The 20,407-nt window shown below is 40.3% G+C and overlaps 1 protein-coding gene across 3 annotated transcripts in view; it reads left to right on the top strand.

Annotated features, from left to right (window-relative positions):
• Positions 1-266: 266 nt before the first annotated feature.
• polr3a (polymerase (RNA) III (DNA directed) polypeptide A) overlaps positions 267-20,407 on the top strand; it is a 50,121-nt gene continuing 29,980 nt past the window's right edge. For 2 of the 3 annotated variants that reach the window (XM_080215653.1, XM_080215652.1), the window contains exons 1-13: positions 267-369; positions 6,103-6,238; positions 6,657-6,794; positions 9,256-9,427; positions 9,785-9,939; positions 10,373-10,612; positions 14,328-14,490; positions 16,057-16,193; positions 16,269-16,372; positions 16,919-17,060; positions 17,526-17,666; positions 18,968-19,037; positions 20,089-20,216. In XM_080215653.1, coding sequence (XP_080071779.1) covers positions 326-369; positions 6,103-6,238; positions 6,657-6,794; positions 9,256-9,427; positions 9,785-9,939; positions 10,373-10,612; positions 14,328-14,490; positions 16,057-16,193; positions 16,269-16,372; positions 16,919-17,060; positions 17,526-17,666; positions 18,968-19,037; positions 20,089-20,216 — 1,770 coding nt within the window. In that variant the 5' untranslated portion in view covers positions 267-325. The remainder of the gene's footprint in view (positions 370-6,102; positions 6,239-6,656; positions 6,795-9,255; positions 9,428-9,784; positions 9,940-10,372; positions 10,613-14,327; positions 14,491-16,056; positions 16,194-16,268; positions 16,373-16,918; positions 17,061-17,525; positions 17,667-18,967; positions 19,038-20,088; positions 20,217-20,407) is intronic. The other variant, XM_080215654.1, reaches the window with a different exon arrangement.

Here is a 20,407-nt window from a genome sequence, read left to right as displayed (position 1 = left end):
CCAAATGGATCTTGAAGGTTTAAAATGATGAGGCTGTCACTACTTCCCTTGGGTCTCTTGGCAAGGTACTCCTCAGTTAGAGGCAAGGTAATGCTGCTATTCAACGCATTTCAGCAGCTGGCAGCAGTGTAACCCTCCGGCCACTGGTTGTGCTGCAGCCTCCCTTTCCCCCTTCCTGCAATAAGCGACGGGCTGGGGTGCCTGCGGGTGGCGCTGTCGGTGGAGGGGGTGCTGGCGGTTCAGTGCCGTGCAGCGTAACACCGGGGGCTCGAGCGGCGGCCGTTGGAGCGGGCGGGGAGCCCGGGAGAGCCCCGACATCGTCATCATGGTGAAGGAGCAGTTCAGGGAGACTGATGTGGCCAAGAAAATGTGAGTTGGGAGGGGAGGGGGATGGAGCTGGGGTGGGAGAGAGGCAGAGAGAAGGGAAGACACGTGGGGGGTAGGGGGAGGGTTGAGTATGGGGGAGAGGATGGGTAGTTTGGGTGGGGAGGGGAGGGCAGGGCAGTGGGGGGGGGGAAGATAGGGGGATGGAGTGGGGGAGACATGGTCTGAGGATGTTGAAGTATTGGGTTGCAATAACACTCACCAGGGACTAACAACAATAAAGCTTTATTAATGCTGAACAGCTCTTATGTTCTCTGTATCTGCCTGTGCCCCCCCCTGAAATGTAACCCCCATTTTGTACTGTTGTCGCCCCACTATCCACATCTTCACATACTCCACCTCTTCACATACTCCACCTCTTCCCCATTTTTAAATTGGGTGCTAACAGCGCAGTCGTAAGGTGTAAACTACTTACAGTGCACACTACGTGTAGCTATTTTCATTGTGCAAAACACCATTTGGGCTGCTGCAGCTGCCGCGTAGCCCACCACATCTCATTCCTACGTCCCTCCTTCCCCACCCCCAGCAAGGACCATTTGTCGTCTAGCCAGTCTCTCAGTCCTTGAACCTTTTGTATTTGGTTTATCCGTGCACCCTGAGCGTGGGATTATGCAAGGTTGGCTGTACTTGAGATGCCCTTGGGTTGGTGTTCTTGGTATAAATGGCACAGTTGGGCATCTTTGGGGGAACCAGTGTCTGTGTTGGTCTCTGGAGAAGCCTCCGTTTCCATTGGCGTAGGTGGCCTGGATTGCAGGCTTGTTGCATGGGGTACTGTGGTGGTTGATGGGGCTGGTTGACAAATTTGCAGTATGTGACGCCAGTTTTGTAGGTACTGAGCACCGTCCGAGGCAACCACATAGCTGTTTGGCTGTGGTGTATGGCTGTGCACCATCACCAGCTTCTTGTGGCTGCGTGTGGTCTGGATCCTGACCATTTGACCACGTTCTAAAGAATATTGTGTTCGAGTATTTCAATCATAATACCTCTTTCCCCTTCGTCAATGCTTGGCACATTTCACAGGCTGAAGAGTGCAGCATAGAAATCTGCATGGTCTCAGGTTTCTCAAGTAGGTATTTGGCTGAGTGTTCTGCCCTTGCTGCCAGGCCATTGAACTGAGAGTACAGGAGGCTACTTGGAATGTTTTTGAATGTGCGGTATTCCTAAACTTCTTGGTCAGTGTTGTCCATCATTATCTTCTGTGGGATGCTGTGTGTGGCAAAATGTTTCTTGATCTTGCCCGTGACTGTGTTGCCCCCATGCCTGGTAGGTGGTCAGTTTTGAACCGACCAGTTACAAGTCAACTAGGACCAACTGCTTTTTACCATTTGCTTCAAAGATATCAGCAGCCATGGGCGACTATGGGAAGTCTGGAACCTGATCGAGGTGCAGTGGTTCTTTGGCTTGACTCTGCTTGAGCATGGTGCATTCCCGGATACCTCCCCCTGCATGTCCGTTTACATGGAGGCCAGTATCGGGATTCCTTTGCCATGTATCTGCTTGTTTCCAACCCTGATGCACTTGGTGGAATTGCTGGTTATAGTATCTCTGCAGAGAGGTGGGGATGGCAAATTGTTGGCTACGCTGTATCGATCCATCTTGCAAGATCAGTTCGTCTCTGATAGAGAAGGATGTGTGGAGCTCGAGGGGAAACTCCTTGAGGACTCGAATTAGCCTTTCATAATGACATCATGGAGCTGCCTGCCTGTGAGAACTGCCTGTTGGGCTACCTTAAGTTCTTCGATTTCATGACGCAATAGCACCTGTGTCATCATGATGTCAGTGTCCTCCTCACGGTCTGCCTGGTCAGTGTTGGGGTAGGAAGGTTCTAGAGAGGACAATAATAGAACATAAGAAATAGGAGCAGGAGTAGGCCATCTAGCCCTTCGAGCCTGCCCCGCCATTCAATAAGATCATGGCTGATCTGTCGCTGCTCAGTTCCACTTTCCCGCCCTCTCCCCATAACCCTTAATCCCCTCTCTTATCAAAAACCCATCAACCCGCGACTTAAAAATATTTAGCAAGGCAGCCTCCACCACTTCAACGGGCAGAGAATTCCAGAGATTCACCACCCTTTGAGTGAAGAAGTTCCTCCTCAACTCCGTTCTAAACCGCCTCCCCTTTATCTTGAGGCTGTGCCCCCTAGTCCTACTGTCTTTTTTGAGCGGGAAGAGTCTCTCCACCTCTATCCTATCCATCCCATTCATCATCTTATACGTCTCAATGAGATCTCCCCTCATTCTTCTAAACTCTAACGAGTACACGCCTAGTTTATTCAGCCTCTCCTCATAGCTCAACCCCCTCAACTCCGGTATCAGCCTAGTAAACCTCCTCTGCACTCCCTCCAAGGCCAAAATATCTTTGTGCAGGTGCGGTGCCCAAAACTGCGCACAGTACTCCAGCTGCGGCCTCACCAATGCCCTATACAGCTGCAGCAAGACCTCCCTACTTTTATATTCAATCCCCCTTGCTATGAAGGCCAGCATCCCATTCGCCTTCCTGACCACCTGCTGCACCTGCAAGCTGGGTTTTTGCGACTCATGTACAAGGACCCCGAGGTCCCTCTGCACCGTCGCCTGCTGCAGTTTTTCGCCACGTAAGTAATAGTCCTTCCTACCATTCTTCCTACCAAAGTGGACCACCTCACACTTGCCAACATTAAATTCCATTTGCCATTTCCTGGCCCATTCGCCCAGCCTATCTAGATCCTTCTGCAGACTCTCCACACCCTCCGCACAATTTGCCGTCCCCCCAATCTTGGTGTCATCAGCAAATTTCGACACCCTACACTCGGTTTCCTCCTCCAGATCATCTATATAAATGGTAAAAAGCTGAGGCCCCAGCACCGACCCCTGGGGCACTCCACTAGTCACCATCAGCCAATCCGAATAGCACCCGTTGACCCCCACTCTCTGCCTCCTATTTGACAACCAATCCTCTATCCACGCTAACACCCTACCCCCAACTCCATGCCCCTCGACCTTCTGCAATAACCTCTTGTGAGGTACTTTGTCAAACGCCTTCTGAAAATCCAGAAGGACCACATCCACCGGCTCTCCTCTATCCACTGCCCTAGACACATCCTCATAGAACTCCAGTAAATTTGTCAGACACACTACCACTTATAAGGATTGGTGGTAGCAGACAACTGTAGTTGTGATAATGGTCTTTTGCATGAATGGCTGGTTAAGGCTAATTCAGTCCTTTCCGACCTCCTGTACATCCTGTCTTTTCTATATCCCTCAACTGTTGGATAAACTTTCCACCATCTCGCTTCTCTAGTTTGTTCTTAAACCTCTCTGTTTCATTCATTCATTCCTCTCCAAGGTTGTGCTTTTGCATGGTCACAGTGGTGGGGAGGAAGGTTCTGGAGAGGACATGAACAAGATTCAGCTTCTTATTGCATTTGAGAATGACACTGAGGTTATGCAGCTTGAGCGTCATCTGCTGCAAACGCAGTGTGAAGGGGATATTTATGAATAGTTATGCGGTTAATGATCAGTTTCAGCGCTTTGGGATGACCATATATGAAGTCATGAAATTTCTGACAAGCAAGTAATTCCTTCTTGATTTGAGCATAATGAGTCTCAGTGAAACCTGTGACGCGAAGGCTACTGGTCTGCCATTCTGGATGTAAACCGCATCAAGTCCATGCTGGGGAACATCTGCTGATAGGAGTACAGGTGCTTGAAGGTCAAAGTATTGCAGTTCCAAAGGGGCTGAGAGTGCCTGCTTGAGTTTATTGAATGCGGTATGGTGTTCCTGCCAACACTACTCAACATCTTAGTAGGGGAGCTGAAGTAGGGAATCTGGTAACCTCATAGCAAGGAATGAACTTGAAAATATAATTCTTCGTACCAAGGAAGCTCTGTAAGGCATGCTTTTTCTTGGGAATGGACGTCTTTTGTATAGCTGCTGTCATGTCTGGATCTGGTTTCGACCAGCAAAAGCACATGACCCTTAGGGGAGCCCTGTTGACCCTGAATCTGCATTTAGCAGGGTTGAGCATTAATTGTATGGTCCTGATTCTGTTGAGGACTAAACAAAGACTTGCATCATGTTCTTGCACTGTACAACGCCATATCAGGATGTCATCAGCGATAATTTTATAGAGTTGTTCTGCAAACAATTGCTGTATGCACCATTGGAAGACTTCACTGCCAGTGATAGGGCATGTGGAGGTAACAGTATCTGCTGACCAGAGACAAGAATGTAGTGGGTTTCGAAGATTCTTCATCCAGTGGTATTTGCCATACTTGGCATCCAGGATGTTGAAAACCTTGGAATGGGGCATGTCAGCCATACCATTTTCACCTGCCTTCAAAAGGTAATGTGGTCTGTTTGGGTGAACTGGGTTGATGCTGATTTCTTTACTGCAGTGACTGTTGCTGAAACCTACTCTGTGGTCTTGTCTGTAACCAGTGTTGTTATCCAGTCCAGGGGAGGGGAGATGTAGGAGGGTGAGAACAGAAACAGTAGAAGGTGAGGAAGGGAAAGGGAGTGGGGTGGAAGTGAGTGGGAAGGGAGAGAGGGTTTTGTCATTGAGGAGAGTGGTGAGAGGATGGAGAAGGTGCAAGGATGGGAGGGGATAGTGGTTGGTGTGGAGTTATGGTAAATGTTAGGATTAGAAGCATTTCATTGTTTATTAAAGCTATTTGAAACAAGCATGTCTGCAATGACCTGAAGTCCAGGGCCAGTTATAAATTTAATTATATTTAATTTATTGTACATGTGGATGATGCCGTCAGTCATTTTGCTGCCTATCCTGGGAGAATGGGAAGGGGGAGTGGGCACAGAGCCTGTAGCTCTGCAGAGGACTGGAGAGCAGGAGGTGGTGGACTGAGAGGGTTCGAGGTTAAGTTGTGGTTTGGGCTGGTTTGCTCGGGCACATAAGATTCAACTACAAGTTGAAATACTGTGCAGTATAATGGAGAGTTTGGGTTGGAGATCTAAATCAGATGTCATCTGGATTTCTGAGACAGCAGGATTCAAGTGTTCGTTTAATCTTGCTTAGTTTGGAAATCTCATTCTATATTGGTCCCCTCCTGTCTTAAGCAGACTTCATTGAACTGTTGCATCTGCCATAATGTTAGCAAAGTGTGCCTCATGAATTCACCCTTGTTGCGATATTGGAAGTAGCAGGATAAGAATGCTGGATTTGGTTATTTGAGTTGAAGGATCAGCCATTGTTGTTTCTTTATTGATGGGAAAAGGGGCAAGCGCTGCTGGGTCAGCAAAATTCATACTGGAAAGCTCTTACTAGCTTAGGAAACTTCACTGCACGCATAGAACCTCCAGGAGGATGAGTCATTGACATCTAGGGGGCACTTCATAGAAACATAGGAATTTGTTCAGTGTTATATTAAAAATGTTTTCCACCTACAGAATTGCCATATTTGTGCTTCAGTGAATTTTATCCATTCTTAATTAATTAAAATGTGATGCATTGTAAATCATTCAGTCGTGAAAATCAACAATGTTTGGTACCCGTTGAAGAACCTACTTGACGTGCTAGGTGCAGTTCTGGGGTTATAGGTAGTCTGACGTTAGTGTTGAGTGCAGAGAATTAAACCAATATTTGTCAGAATGATGCAATAGACTGATAGCAAATTTAAAATGGCTACTTTACAGTTTAAATCTTTTTAATTGAGATTGATCTACGTCCTTGGTATATACAGTACACAAGACCGTAATGACATTTTGGTTTGCTTTCTCAAACAGAAGCCACATCTGTTTTGGGATGAAGTCTGCAGAACAGATGCGGCAACAAGCGCACATCCAGGTAGTCAGCAAGAACCTGTATAGTCAGGATAACAGCCATACTCCTTTGTCACATGGTGTACTAGACCATCGTATGGTAAGCGAAGAATCCATTCACACTAATATGGTGGCAAAGAACATCTTTTCCCTAAGTAGCATGTGATAAATATCTGTAGGAGTTGCAACTTCAAATGAAACAATTAAGTAATGTTGCTAATTAACACAGTGCTAGCTTGTACAGTATGTGTCTTTTCTGAAGTTACATGGGTGCAATTTAATTATTTGAAGTGTCAATTGTAAATTGATAAGTACAGCCTTTTCAGTCAAATCCTGTTTCTTCCGGGCCCAGTGAATTCAAACAGTGAATTCACTGGGCCCGGAACGTAAATGTATTTAAGCAAATTTTTCTATTGAAGTGGTTGATGAGCATGTCTTGAGACTTCATTATTCTGTCACTGAACAGCTCCAGCGATACTGTGTGTTCCTAATCAAGCTCAATTCTTGTACCTCAATAGGGAACTAGTGAGAAAGATCGCCCGTGTGAAACGTGTGGGAAGAATCTGGCTGACTGCATTGGACACTATGGTTACATTGACTTGGAACTGCCATGTTTCCATGTTGGTTATTTTAAAGCAATTATTGGCATCTTGCAGGTAAATAGAAGTAACACCCAATTGCTCTTAATGTGCAGATTCTGCAAAGTACTCACTCGTCAGCTACCTATGGGATTCAAATTAGCTTATAAAGTATTCTTGATTCAGTGTAGTGAAGGTGAACAAATGGATAAATACTCTTTTATGTATTAGTGGCTATAGTAGATGTAATAATGTCTGTGTGTAAGCAAGCTATGTTCCCAGCATTTTGGGTGATTGCCTTAAATGTGGCAATTTCATTGTTAGGATGTTAGCCACAGAAGGTTATGATCATGTCTTGGAAAAAAACCCCTCAAGTTTCGCCCCTATTGCTAGTAGACAGCCTCTTAAATGGCCTGGCCTTGTAACAAAATCAGGTACATCCATCATAAGTGATCTCTATCTTCAAAAATTGCATGAAAGTGAAATGGCTTCAATTGTGCAGATTTGGTACTGCAATACAATTAACTTTCCCTCCTTCACATGTTTGTGTGGCATCAAGATGTTAAATGGCTAACTTTTGGTCCTGTTACCAGTGGAACGTTGAATCTCTGGATGTGAGGCAAAAATTCAATTAACAGAGTTAGAATTAGAATAGGAGGAGAATGCATATTTATCTAGCCCAACTACTCAACAGGTCATATCGTTCATTAAAAAGTCCAGTTTATTCACCAAAATGGTCAATTGTTCATCTTTGCTCCTGATCCCAAAATTAAAAGTCTTTAGCCAGGTTCTTTACAATAGACATAAAGCAATTGTTTATTATAAAACTTGTAAAATATTGATTAACAAACATTTTGTAATTGAGAAGTATAGCTATGTATTTGTTCCCTAAGAATTCCCCTAGCGCACAGATGCACGCATATACATACAAACAAAGTCTGTCTGCAGAGATGTGCTTTAGAGGATGATATTACAAAATAAGGCAAAAAGCTCTGAGTCTCAACAACCTGGAGTTGTCTGCATTAATGTTTTTATATTTATCAGGGTTTAAAAGCTAGCTCAAAGGAAAAAATTTGGAAAATGAAAATGCCATAGTGCAGCAGGAAGCTCTGTGAACTTTGGGTTGAACTTTGTGGCTTGGGCCACCTGTGATACAATGCCATAAGTCAGCATGGAAGTATTTGATGTTGGCTCTATGTGGGGAAATAAAGCAGGCAGAGATTGTCATTATTATTCACTTTGATGGATGTATTTGAGCAAAAACAAATCTATATGCCCTAATTTCAGGTGTCCTTATTTTCAAAATGATAATTTTTATGTACTGTAAAAACATTCCCAGCAATCTTGAAAAACCAGCTCAGATATAGGCCAGATCTTCTGGTCTCCAGATTGTCAGAGATATGCCAGAAGATGCACTGCAGGAAGTCCAAATGCACTGACTCCATGGGAATTACCTGGGACGTTTGAATTTTTGATGGGCAAATCCCCTGCTCTGCAGGGCCCTCAAGAATGTCTTCAACTCTGAGTTAGAATTGGAGACTTTAACGTTTTAAAGTTTATTCATCAGTATCACAAGTAGGCTTACATTAACACTACAGTGAAGTTACTGTGAAAATTGTTGCCACAGTGCGATGCTTGTTGGGGCACACCGAGGGAGAATTTAGCATGGCCAATATATCTAATCAGCATGTCTTTTGGAATGTGGGAGGAAACCGGAGTATCTGGAGGAAACCCACACAGACATGGGGAGAATGTGCAGACTTCACACAGACAGTGACCCACACTGGGAATTGAACCCAGGTTCCTGGCAGTGTGAGGCAGCAAGGCTAACCGCTGTGCCACTATGCCACCCACTTCAGACAGTTCTGACTTGGCTGGTTAGTTACCCGAGAAATGTTTGTTAGATTAACACCTGGGTTACTATACAATTGATCACCACAGCATTCTCCCCCACCCCCATGCAAGCACACTCACCCTCTGATCTCCCTCTGCCCCACCTTGACCATCCCCCTCCCCTCTTTAATTGACAATGTGCCATGATCCAATCACACCACTCGGCTATATCCTCTGACTGTTAGATTGCCCCAGCCCCACCACCGGACTTTTTTTCCTCCTGATTCAACCTGACAACCCCCCCAACACACCAGTCACATCCATCTGCAAGCCTCTATACCCATGTACCTCGTCAGCTTCTCTCCTATCCACCTGCCAGTCTACCCCCTTAACTACCTTTTTGCAGATTTTCACAAAAGCTTTGGAACATTTCAACTCTTCACTTAGCAGTGGTGCTGCTGATCTGAGTGCTAGGGGACCTCCAGTTGATCCTCTTATGAAAGGGACCTACCCCATCCCAGAATTGGATAGCAAACCTGTTCCTGGGTCTTTCATTGGCTGGAGCATTGAAAATGGCAACTGACATGTCTAAAGTACATCAGAACCTGGAACTATCTGCATATCCTCCTTCCCCCATCATATGTCCAGTAGCTGTCCAGGAGGCTAAAGATTGAAACACTCATGCTTTGCTATGTTTTCTTTGCAGATGATTTGTAAAGTATGTTCTCACATCATGCTGTCTCAAGAAGAAAAGAAGCTATTTCTAGATGCATTAAAAAGGCCTGGTTTAACTTACCTTCAGAAACGAGGCCTAAAAAAGAAAGTCTCTGAAAAATGTAAGAAAAGGACCTTCTGTCTCTATTGTGGATCCTTCAATGGTAGGAGCCTTTGTCCGCTGATATTTAACTAATTATGGAAAAACATATAATTTGTCAGTTACTGTATCTGCATTACTGCAACATATACTTAACATTCCTCTTTCACCCGAGACCACCAAAAAACAGATTAACTGTTCATTCACTATTGTTTGTTTGTTGGGGCTTTGCTGTTTGTAAAATTCATATTGTGAATATACAATGTAATTTATTAAAGGGGCACTTCTGAAATGTGATAAAGCACTGTATAAATCCCAAATACTTAAAAAGAAGATAATCATGCCCTTATATCAGATTATTAGCTATGTATTTCAATGTAATTCTATCAAGTTTAAAGTTTTGGCACTTTGTTTTAAATAGGACCTGTGAAAAAATGTGGCTTATTGAAAATTATTCACGAAAAGTACAAGACAAATAAGAAAGTGATGGATGCTGTGGTGTCAGATTTTCTACAGTCTTTTGATATAGCCATAGAACATAACAAAGAAGTGGAGGCATTGCTTGGAAAAGCTCAAGTTAGTATTGTGGTATTCAAATCCTTGAAATCAGACTCTGCATCTCCTAACCAAAATCTTGGGTCATTTTATTGGTTCAGTGGATTGGAATGATTGTTTCATTGGATAATGTGAGAAGTATGTTTGTGAAGCTGCCTTGCAATTAATACAATAATTCATTAGAGAGAATATCAAAAATTAACTTTATTCTAGTAAATCTATTCATTAGAATTTCACGATGCTGTTTGATATTCATTGTATTAGCCTTCTGAAAGATATGCACACTGTGAAGCACAAATGTCTAGGATATATACTTTAATCTGTATGTCATAGCGCATCATTTTCTAAAAAGTTAAAGTTTGTGAGATTTCTAAATGTAGCATTGATTATAGATCGTTGAAATCCAAAAAAAGAAAATTTTGTGTACGCAACGTGCTATCTCTTCATCTTTCAGGAGAATCTAAACCCCCTTGTGGTGTTAAATATATTTAAAAGAATTCCCTCAGAAGATGTCCCACTGCTTCTTATGAACCTGGAAGCAGGGAAGCCTGCAGACCTAGTCCTTACTCGATTACTGGTTCCTCCACTTTGCATTAGACCTTCAGTGGTCAGTGACCTGAAATCGGGGACAAATGAGGATGATCTAACCATGAAGCTGACAGAAATTATCTTCCTAAATGATGTAATTAAAAAGGTCAGTCCGTGTTTCAGTATTAACGTTTTGTACAGCATTATAGTGCAATATTTGATGAAGAGCATGTTTGTTAAATGTTTAGAATTGAAGTGGACTGATCAGTGCTACAGCCTCATAGCAATTACATTTTGCACCTTTAACAAGTTTTCCAATAAGTCGTACAAATCCTAAATTGAAAAGGCATTCTTGATAAATGTAAAATTAGTCAAGGTTAGCCTAAACAAGTGAAAATTTGTCTTTGTTTCCTCGAGTATATTTGTTTCATACCTATCTTTTGGTTTTATTTTGGACTGGCCTGTAACCTGTAGTCATGAGCTTGAAATTTGTAACATTAATTATAGATATTAACCATTGCCTCTTTCCTCAATGCCCTTGATAAGTTAGAGATAAATTAGCAAAGGTTCCCACTCCTACCCAACAGCCATTATACCCTGTGTATTTCCAATTCTTGCAGAGTGGCTTCTTTCTTGTCAGTGGCAGGGATTAAGACAAGTAAATCAAATATAGGACCATGTAATCAAATAATCTTGCAATTTGAATTGTTTGAACATTACTCGCTGCCGGGGGAGCTAGTGGAAGCAGATACGATAGTGAGTTTTATGGGGTGTCTGGACAAATACGTGAATAGGATGGGAATAAAAGAATATGGTTCCCAGAACGGTAGGGGGTTTTAGTTCAATCGGGCAGCATCGTCAGTGTGGTCTTGGAGGGCTGAAAGGCCTGTTCCTGTGCTGTAATTTTCTTTTTCATTGTTCTTTGTATTAAGATTTATTTAACTTGTAAGAGAATTGCCTCCCCAAATGTATTCTAAAATGGTGCATCATTCATATAACTGATTTTCTTAAGTCTATAGCAGTTTTGTATGTAATATGTATAAGATATCTATCAGAATTAAGGCACTCTACTTAATTTACCAATTTTACTTGAACGCAAATTCTATTGCACTAAAATTATAGGTTTATATATAAAAAGACACAGGAAACTAATCATTTCAGAGAACTTTCACTAGCATGAAGAGGGTAAAGTCTGCTTTGCTGTAGCATGTCTAAGAACACTGAAAGGAATTTTCCCCCAGCTGTGCGATGATATGTTGTGTTCTAGTCTATTGTTCCAGTCCTTGTAAAAGGCACACCTTCTGACTTGGTGTGAACAATACCACAGGAAATGTGCTCGAGTTACATTGATTTTTGATGTGTAATTTTGTGACTGTGTGAGGGATCTTGGAAGTGGAAGATTTTGTTTACTTTGCAAATAGTTTTTGTATCAAGCATGCCCAACTGCAAAATGAAACTGTCTTTTATTCAGTGGTTCTTGACCTAAGTGCTATTTCCATGTGCCACCCCATCCAACTGCAGCAATTTCTATTCCTTTGAAGAGGCCGTCCTACTGGGTGTATCTGTTTCAAATTGCATTTTGTGCTTAATCTTGGAAGGTTTTATTCCACAGATTTGTATGCTATGAATATGTTTGAGACTGACTGGATTTCCAGGCTATTAGAATGGGCTTTATTTGAACTCGGACTACTGCTGTGAAAATCCCTTCAGTATTTATGTCTGAACCAGGGCCGTATTCCCTGGAGAATATTGAAGCAAATAGTTTTGATATTCCAAAATTTACTTGGGTAAATGGAAAGGAAAGAACAACCGTGTCAATGGCTTTATTCCGTGACCTTAAACATTACTTGCATCTGACTGTATTTCATACAGAAATTATAGTTTTTGTGTATACTACAAAAGATACATACCTAATAGCAAAATAGATTGGGACATTTGTGATGGGTGATTATAGCAGATTCAAGTCCTCTTGATATATTTTCCATGTTATTAGTAATCCCTCTAGCACTTAATAACCTTTTATTTAAAAAATGCGAACTTCCAGCTAACGAACGGATGACACAACAACGTTTCATGTTTTAAGATGTTTACCTTAACAATCAAAAAACACTACTGATTAAATGTTATTTTTGTTGGCAATTTATACTTAAAACTACAGGAGCCTCACCACGCTTTTTATTTTTAGCACAACTGAAAAAAAAACGACTGTCAAATATAGGTTACACTGTCCATTTTTCCAGAATCAGTCCAAAGTGATTCTTTGTTCCCGAGGATTTTCCTTTCCCAGCTTGGTAACTTCTAACCCCATCTGATTGTGAGTATCGGTGGAGATCCTCCCTCTAATGTAAGCCAGATGAATCTTCCAGCTTCATTCTAACTCTTCGTAAATTTGGTCTTTTCAATCGAAGTGCAAGCTTCCACCCCTGTTTTGGCATAGTGAATCGTTGAGACTTTTAGCCTCCAGCTGCTTTCTCCTAGGCTTGTGCATATTAACCCACCTATCTGCAATATTCAGTGATATTTTAGGAAATCCCATGACCCGATCTTTACGATGGCTTCGTCTGCAAGCTTTTTTTATGGCCACATGAATCACACGGGCCTTGTATCCAGGTAGAAATTTTAGTTAGCTCTCCCTGGACCCGAACTCATTTTTATCTTGGAAGTAAATGGACAGTTTAAGATATAACTGTTTACAGCCCAAAATTTTCAACACTTCTAGGATGTTGGAGACTTGGGCTGCAGCCATTATCTGTATAACAGCTTGCACCATCTTTCCTGTAAAACAGTCTGGGATCTCTTTAATCTGTAACATGAAAACCACCCAGCTTTGCTGGGACTAGGCTGGTCTGAACTTTTTTATAAATTAGCTTCAATAAAGTTGCTATCAGGCAGACTTCAGAGCAGGTCACTTCATTCCCTTAATTTCACTTTGCATTTAAAGACAGGCAGCCCCAAAATATAATGTTATAAACCTTGTGATGTTAATGTATTATAATGTATAAATGTAAAGATTTCAGATAAATTCTCAACAAAATACACAGACTCCATTTTGTGGCTAATGAGATTTTCCTTTCTGCATTTTAACATTGTATTCAATAATTTCACGAGTTTGAAATAATGGACTAGTACATGTGAAACATATATTAGGAATCTATTCTTTTAAACTTTTTTGTGAAAATTTTGTATTTTACAAAATAAAACATTCGGATCCTGCATAATCTGTCTACTTTTTTTACTGTGCTTCCTTCATAAGAGGAAAATCTTATTTCCTAGCACAACAGATACACTGTAGATGTCCCCGTAGCCAAATCTGTGGCATGATGTTATTCTGTTTCTAAATTCTGCACTTGGTGCCTGAAACTGAGTCCTGCGCTGCCCTTATATTTTCCCTTATTCAAGTATGTTCCACGACCTTCTCCAACTGATCCCAGTCCTTTCCTCTGACCCAGTGCACAGTAGATTTAATCTTGTACTGTATCACAGGCTTTTTAAAAAAAAAGGAACATCACTAAAAAAATTTGTGAGCGTCTTAGATATTTACGTACTGGAAGTGGGAAAATACTCAGGAAAGAGAAAATTTAAAATAAATATGAGGAAAGACATCTAGGTAAACAGGTAAAACTAGCAGTTAGTGTCAAAAGATGTCTTCATTGCTTCACAGACATGCAGACAGATTTAGTGAAGTGGGCTTTGGGATTTTGTGCAATGGAATTAGATTGAAAATAGATCAAACATATTTAATCTTGTCTTTTTGAAGGTTATAAAATGAGGGAAGTGGAATTGTCCTTTAACACAATGAATTAGTGCTGTATAGTTCATTTGTAAACTTCAGTTCGAAACTCCAGAGCAGAGTTGAATCACAAACTCTCTTGTTTCCTCAGCATCGAATGTCTGGGGCAAAGACTCAAATGATCATGGAAGATTGGGACTTTCTACAATTACAGTGTGCACTTTACATCAATAGTGAGCTTTCTGGCATTCCTCTCAACATGGCACCCAAGAAGTGGACCAGGGGTTTTGTACAGAGGCTGAAAGGAAAACAAGGTAGGCTATTTACCAATGTAGTGAACTTCTTTCTGTTAAGTAGTTAAAGACTTCATCTCCAAGTAAAATGCAACAAAATTTTACAATCACTTGACATTTTTTCATCTGTATTTGTTTCAGTGGTACCTTCAGTGACGAGAAGAAAAAGAGGGAGGGAAGCAAAATACTGTGGATGTTGGAATCTGAACCAAAAAAATGTTGGAAAATCTCAGCAGGTCTGACAGCATCTGTGGAGAGAGAATAGAACAAGTGTTTCAAGTCTAGATGACCCTTCGTCAGAGCTGGATTAAATAATGGCTCTATTCTCTCTCCGCAGATGCTGTCAGACCTGCTGAGATTTTCCAGCATTCTTTGCTTTTGAAAAAGAGTGAGGGTTGTGCAGAACATTTCACGGGACAAGAGCTCTGGTTGATCCATATAACATTGTAAAGGATGATTGTGTAACACAAATCATGTAACTGTCCATAGTTTCTATTTTAACTACAATCCTTAAGTTTAAAATGTCTTTTATCCTGTAAGTTTTGAATGTTGGGAGAGAATAATGCTAAGTACCTTGAGTGATGCCTTTTCCCATCAACGAAATGACAGCTAAGATTTCAATTTTTTTTCCCTCTAACTAGGCCCATTTATCAAAATCCAAATATTTAGTTTATGTTTCTGTGATTTAATCTAGCCTTGTGAAATCTCAATGCCACTTCACAATTTTTAAAAAGTTTTTTTTAAGTAAAAGAAATAAAAATGCATAAAGATGGCGCAGCAGAATTCATCACACATGACTTGCAATTTCAACAATGCCACAGAAGAGAGACAAACAAAGAGCATAAGCTTCACACAATGAGAGGGAAAAAAATCTGGTTATATCACCCTAGCTGCTTTTGCAGGACATCTAGTGACATTGTCAAAGACTTGGGAAGCAAGTCACTCACTGATCCTTGGCCAGGGAAGTTATCTGTCACAAAATAACAGTAGGAATCAGTTAATTATACAAAACAAATGTGTGTGTTCTTTGCTACTGCTGAATAAGGTCAACACGTTAAGAGTGCCTCCATAACTGATATAGTTAGAGCATTCCAATGCAACAGAAACCCATCGACGCCAGAAGAATCTTCAGAAATTGGATTGTTAATTCAAACTTCAGTTGCTATGAAAATGCATAATATTCTGTGTGTTTATTTGACGTTAAGAAAAAGGAAAGTTTTAGTTTTATCTGTAGAAATTTTTTTTAATATTGAATGTATTTGGGTCAGTTTATTGTCTCAGGAATTTCTAACTGCCTTGGCTAACATTTCTGGTGCTTTGTTCTACATTAAGATCTCTGGATCTTCATTAAATTCAATTTGATCTTGATTTCTGTCATTGCCTTCTTCACCCCCAAAAGGTTAACTAACTACGCAAGTTCAGAGGTTGAGACAACACAAATGCGCTCAGGCAAATTACTTATTACAGTCTGTCGAGCTAAAAATGCTGCTCAGTTATAAACTATTCAGAATATTAACAATATAGTCGTTAAAAAGGAAGAATATTTCATTACTGAACAGTGTCTCTTTATTCAAAATGAAACTGTAGGTCGATTTCGAGGAAATTTGTCTGGGAAAAGAGTGGATTTTTCCAGTAGAACTGTAATCTCTCCTGATCCTAACCTGCGTATTGATGAAGTAGCGGTTCCAGTGCATGTGGCAAAAATCTTGACGTATCCTGAAAGGGTGAGTTCCTTTAAGGATTTTTCTTTATTGGAAAGTATCTGCTGAAGCACGTTCACTGAGATACTTTTACAACAGGTGACAAAAGCCAACCTAGAATTCATGAGAAAACTTGTACGCAATGGACCTGAAGTACATCCTGGAGCTAACTTCATTCAGCAGCGGCATACAAATCTGAAGAGGTGATCATTTTGTTTTGTGTCTTATTTAATAGCTGAAGAACCTCTGTTCACAATATTTCCATCCCAATTTTAAATATTATCCTCGAGTTTAGTTTGTTTTCTTTCAGAAATTATGCAGAATGGAGACTTTAAGTTTGATAAAGTTGATGTTTTTTCCTCTCAATGCCTTCAGTTGACCTTTTGTTTTGAAAAGGGTGCAGTCGTAGCAGTGCATTGGAACCACAAAATGTTAGCTTGAGTTTGACCTTCAGGAGAGACGATGTAAGTCATAAGCTAGTAAACTACAGAAATTTAACCAGTGCATTTTGCCCACAAAACTGTGGTGCCTTTGTCTCATTAATGTGAGCTGACTGTTTCCTAATGAAGTAACCATCACAAGTGAAAAAAATGTATTTTTGGCAGCATGGTGGTTAGCCTTACAACACCAGGGACCCAGTTCGATTCCCAATTTCTGTGCCAAAAAATTGTTTAAATTACTATTCCAGGGACAGCAACATTTTCATTTTTGCATCTGTTTATGTATGATTCTTGTCGTTTTAAATAAAGGTTTCTAAGATACGGAAATAGGGAGAAGATGGCACAGGAACTGAAGTATGGTGACATTGTGGAGCGACATCTAATTGATGGTGACATAGTCCTGTTCAACAGACAACCATCCCTGCACAAACTGAGCATCATGGCCCACATAGTAAGTATTCTGTAATACATGAAATAATGTAAAAATTGTGTTATTCGTATCTTTGGTTGTATAAACAAATTGATACTCTTTTCAGTTGCGTAATCTATTTGAAACATGTAAAAAAAATAGCCTGAATCAGTTTCTAGGGTACAATACTGCAAAAAAAAATTTCAGCTACTGTGTTGCTTAACACCTTGCTAACATTTTGTTCTCTTGATGGTTTTTGATGTATACAAGGTGTGAAAATATTTCAAAAGAATGCGAGCTGTGTATTAACTCAAATGCTGTCTGCGGGTTGCAGAATCAGAATTTGTGCAATTTGTTCACCCTTACACTGCCACTATTCCCCCCCCCCCCCCCCCACCTCTGTCTAATTAATTTTACAATCTATAACCAGGATCAGTATCTATAACTTTTGTAAAATGTAACGTCTACCTAGATGAAAGAATTTTTTTTCTGTATTGAACATTTCAGGCGAAGGTAAAACCGCACAGAACATTCCGGTTCAATGAATGTGTCTGCACACCTTATAATGCGGATTTTGACGGTGATGAAATGAATCTTCATCTTCCTCAAACTGAGGAAGCCAAGGCTGAAGCACTTGTTCTGATGGGGGTAAGTACTGTTTGATTACATTAATGTACTCTTTAATGGTTGGGCTTAACTGAAATTACACTTATGTTTTATTTTTGGTAGTTAATTCACAATAGCAAATTAATCACGAGTTGTCATCTTCACTGTATTCGAAGGGTTCAAAGATATAAGAATTAATAAATAAACCTATTACCAAACTCGAAGACAAAGCATCTGGATCAAATGCCCGACAAAACAGCACACAATCTTAAGGAGATAATGAGCTGACTCGGTCTAATACATCTAAGATGTTCATTAATGCAGGAGCCATGCCACGAGACTGGGAGTAGTGAATGGATCCTTGTATTCCATGAGAGTAAACCATGAATCAAGATATTATGAAAACTAGGTTAAATGAATTATAATAGGAAAAAAATACTTCAGAATAATTAGCGGGATGCTATCTACAGAAATTTAGCATGTAATTTAAGGAGGCAAATCTGTAGCTATGAATATTGACAATAAAGGAAGAACTTGTATTTCATGTTACAATGTTCTCAGGAGATCCCAAAATACTCACAACATAATTACTTTTGAAGTCTGATTCCTGCTGTGTTTTAGGCATACCATTTGGTTAATCTGTGCACAGCATGGGCTCACAAAGAGTAAATGGGGTGAATGAGTTATTAGTCGGTAGTCCTGGAAAAGATGTTGATTAAAACACTAGGCCAGCAGTCTGCTCAGTATTTACCAGCTGGAAGTTCGCAAATATCAAACAACATACGTGGGTGAACTTATGTACAACAGAGGAATGAAGATAAACCCAGGTAGATCAAATGTTCTTCACCTTGCAAAGCAGCTTTCTCTGTGTCATGATTACCTTGACTAAGTGATTGACACTTGAGGCCTGTTTGGTTTACATCTTGCATTCTGCTATAGATTGTTTATTCAAACTGTTCTGTTTACTCTAACTTTATCTGTCTGGATCTAACTTCAGTAAGAAGCCTCACAGCACTAGGTTAAAGTCCACCAGGTTTATTTGGTAGCACCAGCTTTTGGAATGTTCCTCATTCAGTGAATGAAGAATTGTTCCGCAACACACTGTTCACTCACCTGAAGAAGGAGGAACACTCTGAAAGCCCGTGCTACCAAGTAAACCTGTTGGACTTTAACCTGGTGTTGTGAGACTTGTTACTGTGCTCGCCCCAGTCCAATGCCGGCATCTCCACATCATGGATCAAATTTACCAGATTCAGTTAGTGTCTCATTTGCATTGAGTACATACAAAAGTGGTTACAATTAAATTGGTTTACCACCACACAATTTATTTCTTTTCACTTTAGACAAAAGCCAATTTGGTAACTCCTAGAAATGGGGAACCACTAATTGCTGCAATCCAGGATTTTCTAACAGGTAAGATCGATCTGACCATTTTATTGTCATCCTTTGGACTTTTATTAAATTCATATGTTAAAAATAGTGAAAACAAAAAGGTCAGAGACCTTGTGAACCAGCTGGAATTCACATTCTCAGCAAACATACTAGGAATTAGATTGGGTCAAATGTAGGTATAGTTAAGTACCAGGATTTAAGGAGATTTAACAACTAACTAAAAACAAAAAAAAATGCTCAGTCCTCATAAATCTATGATTCTCAGCAGGTTAGGCAATATCTGTGGAAAGAAATTCAGATTTGACATTTCAGATCATTATGTCAGGTCTCATGTCACAGTAGTCCTTGCAGTAATCTAATTCTTTTCAATTCTATTGCTACAACTGCTGATATTATCGGTGTTTAATTTGTTAACATTTATTCACTGAAATTGAAGTGTCTGGTTCATTTCAATTATATCCTCATCAAATAATATTTGTATTAAATTGTTTTTGTAGAATTGTTCACATTGTTGCCTAGTTGATTAGAAAGGGTGCAAGTGTAATTGTCCTGCTGATTAACCACATGCTATGTTGGTAGTGATATCAATAACATGATCTATGTTTCAATCAGGTCCATAGTCTAAAGTTTTCAGTGAACAAGTGTACAGACTGATCCAAACTGGTTTTGAATATCCTTGAGTTTAGGATTTTTGGATTCAACACGGAAGTGGTCTGAAACAGTTTCAAGTTTTCTTTCAAAGGTCTGCTTTCATGTTCCTAATCCTTAGCCAGTGCTGCCCTCAAACTGGCATGTTTGAAATCAGTTAAAGTTTAGGAATATTTCCCCTCCCCATCCCAACCATTCTTTATGGGAAATGCTTGGCTTCTCCTACTATTGATATGGTTGAGTTCAGGAATTTAGCACTTGCATCTATATAATATGAACGGCAAGAATTTTGAAATTAACTTCCACGATTATATGCAGTATTAAGCAATAAATCATGCTGATTTTTACTTACGTTCTCAAAGGCTTTGTATGTGACTTCTGAGAAAGTACTTTTTTAGATGATATTTCATTTTTGTTTGTACAGGTGCTTATCTGCTTACCAGGAAAGACACTTTCTTTGACAGAGCAAAGGCATGTCAGATTGTTGCCTCCATTCTTTCAGGAAAAGATGAGCGAATCAAAATTAGTCTGCCACCTCCTGCAATCCGGAAGGTGATACTTCCAACCATTTTGAAAAACTAAAATAAGTTTTAAAATTTTATATTGAAATTAAGTAAAGTTAAAGTTTATTTATTAGTCACAAGTCGGCTTACATTAACACTGCAATGAAGTTACTGTGAAATTCCCCTAGTTGCCACACTCCGGCACCTGTTCAGGTACACTGAGGAAGAATTTAACTGGGC

The sequence above is a fragment of the Carcharhinus amblyrhynchos genome, chromosome 31 (genome assembly GCF_965287045.1).
Source record: "Carcharhinus amblyrhynchos chromosome 31, sCarAmb.v2.hapA, whole genome shotgun sequence".
NCBI classification, from domain to species: Eukaryota; Metazoa; Chordata; class Chondrichthyes; order Carcharhiniformes; family Carcharhinidae; genus Carcharhinus; species Carcharhinus amblyrhynchos.
This window is presented reverse-complemented; position numbering and strand designations above follow the sequence as displayed.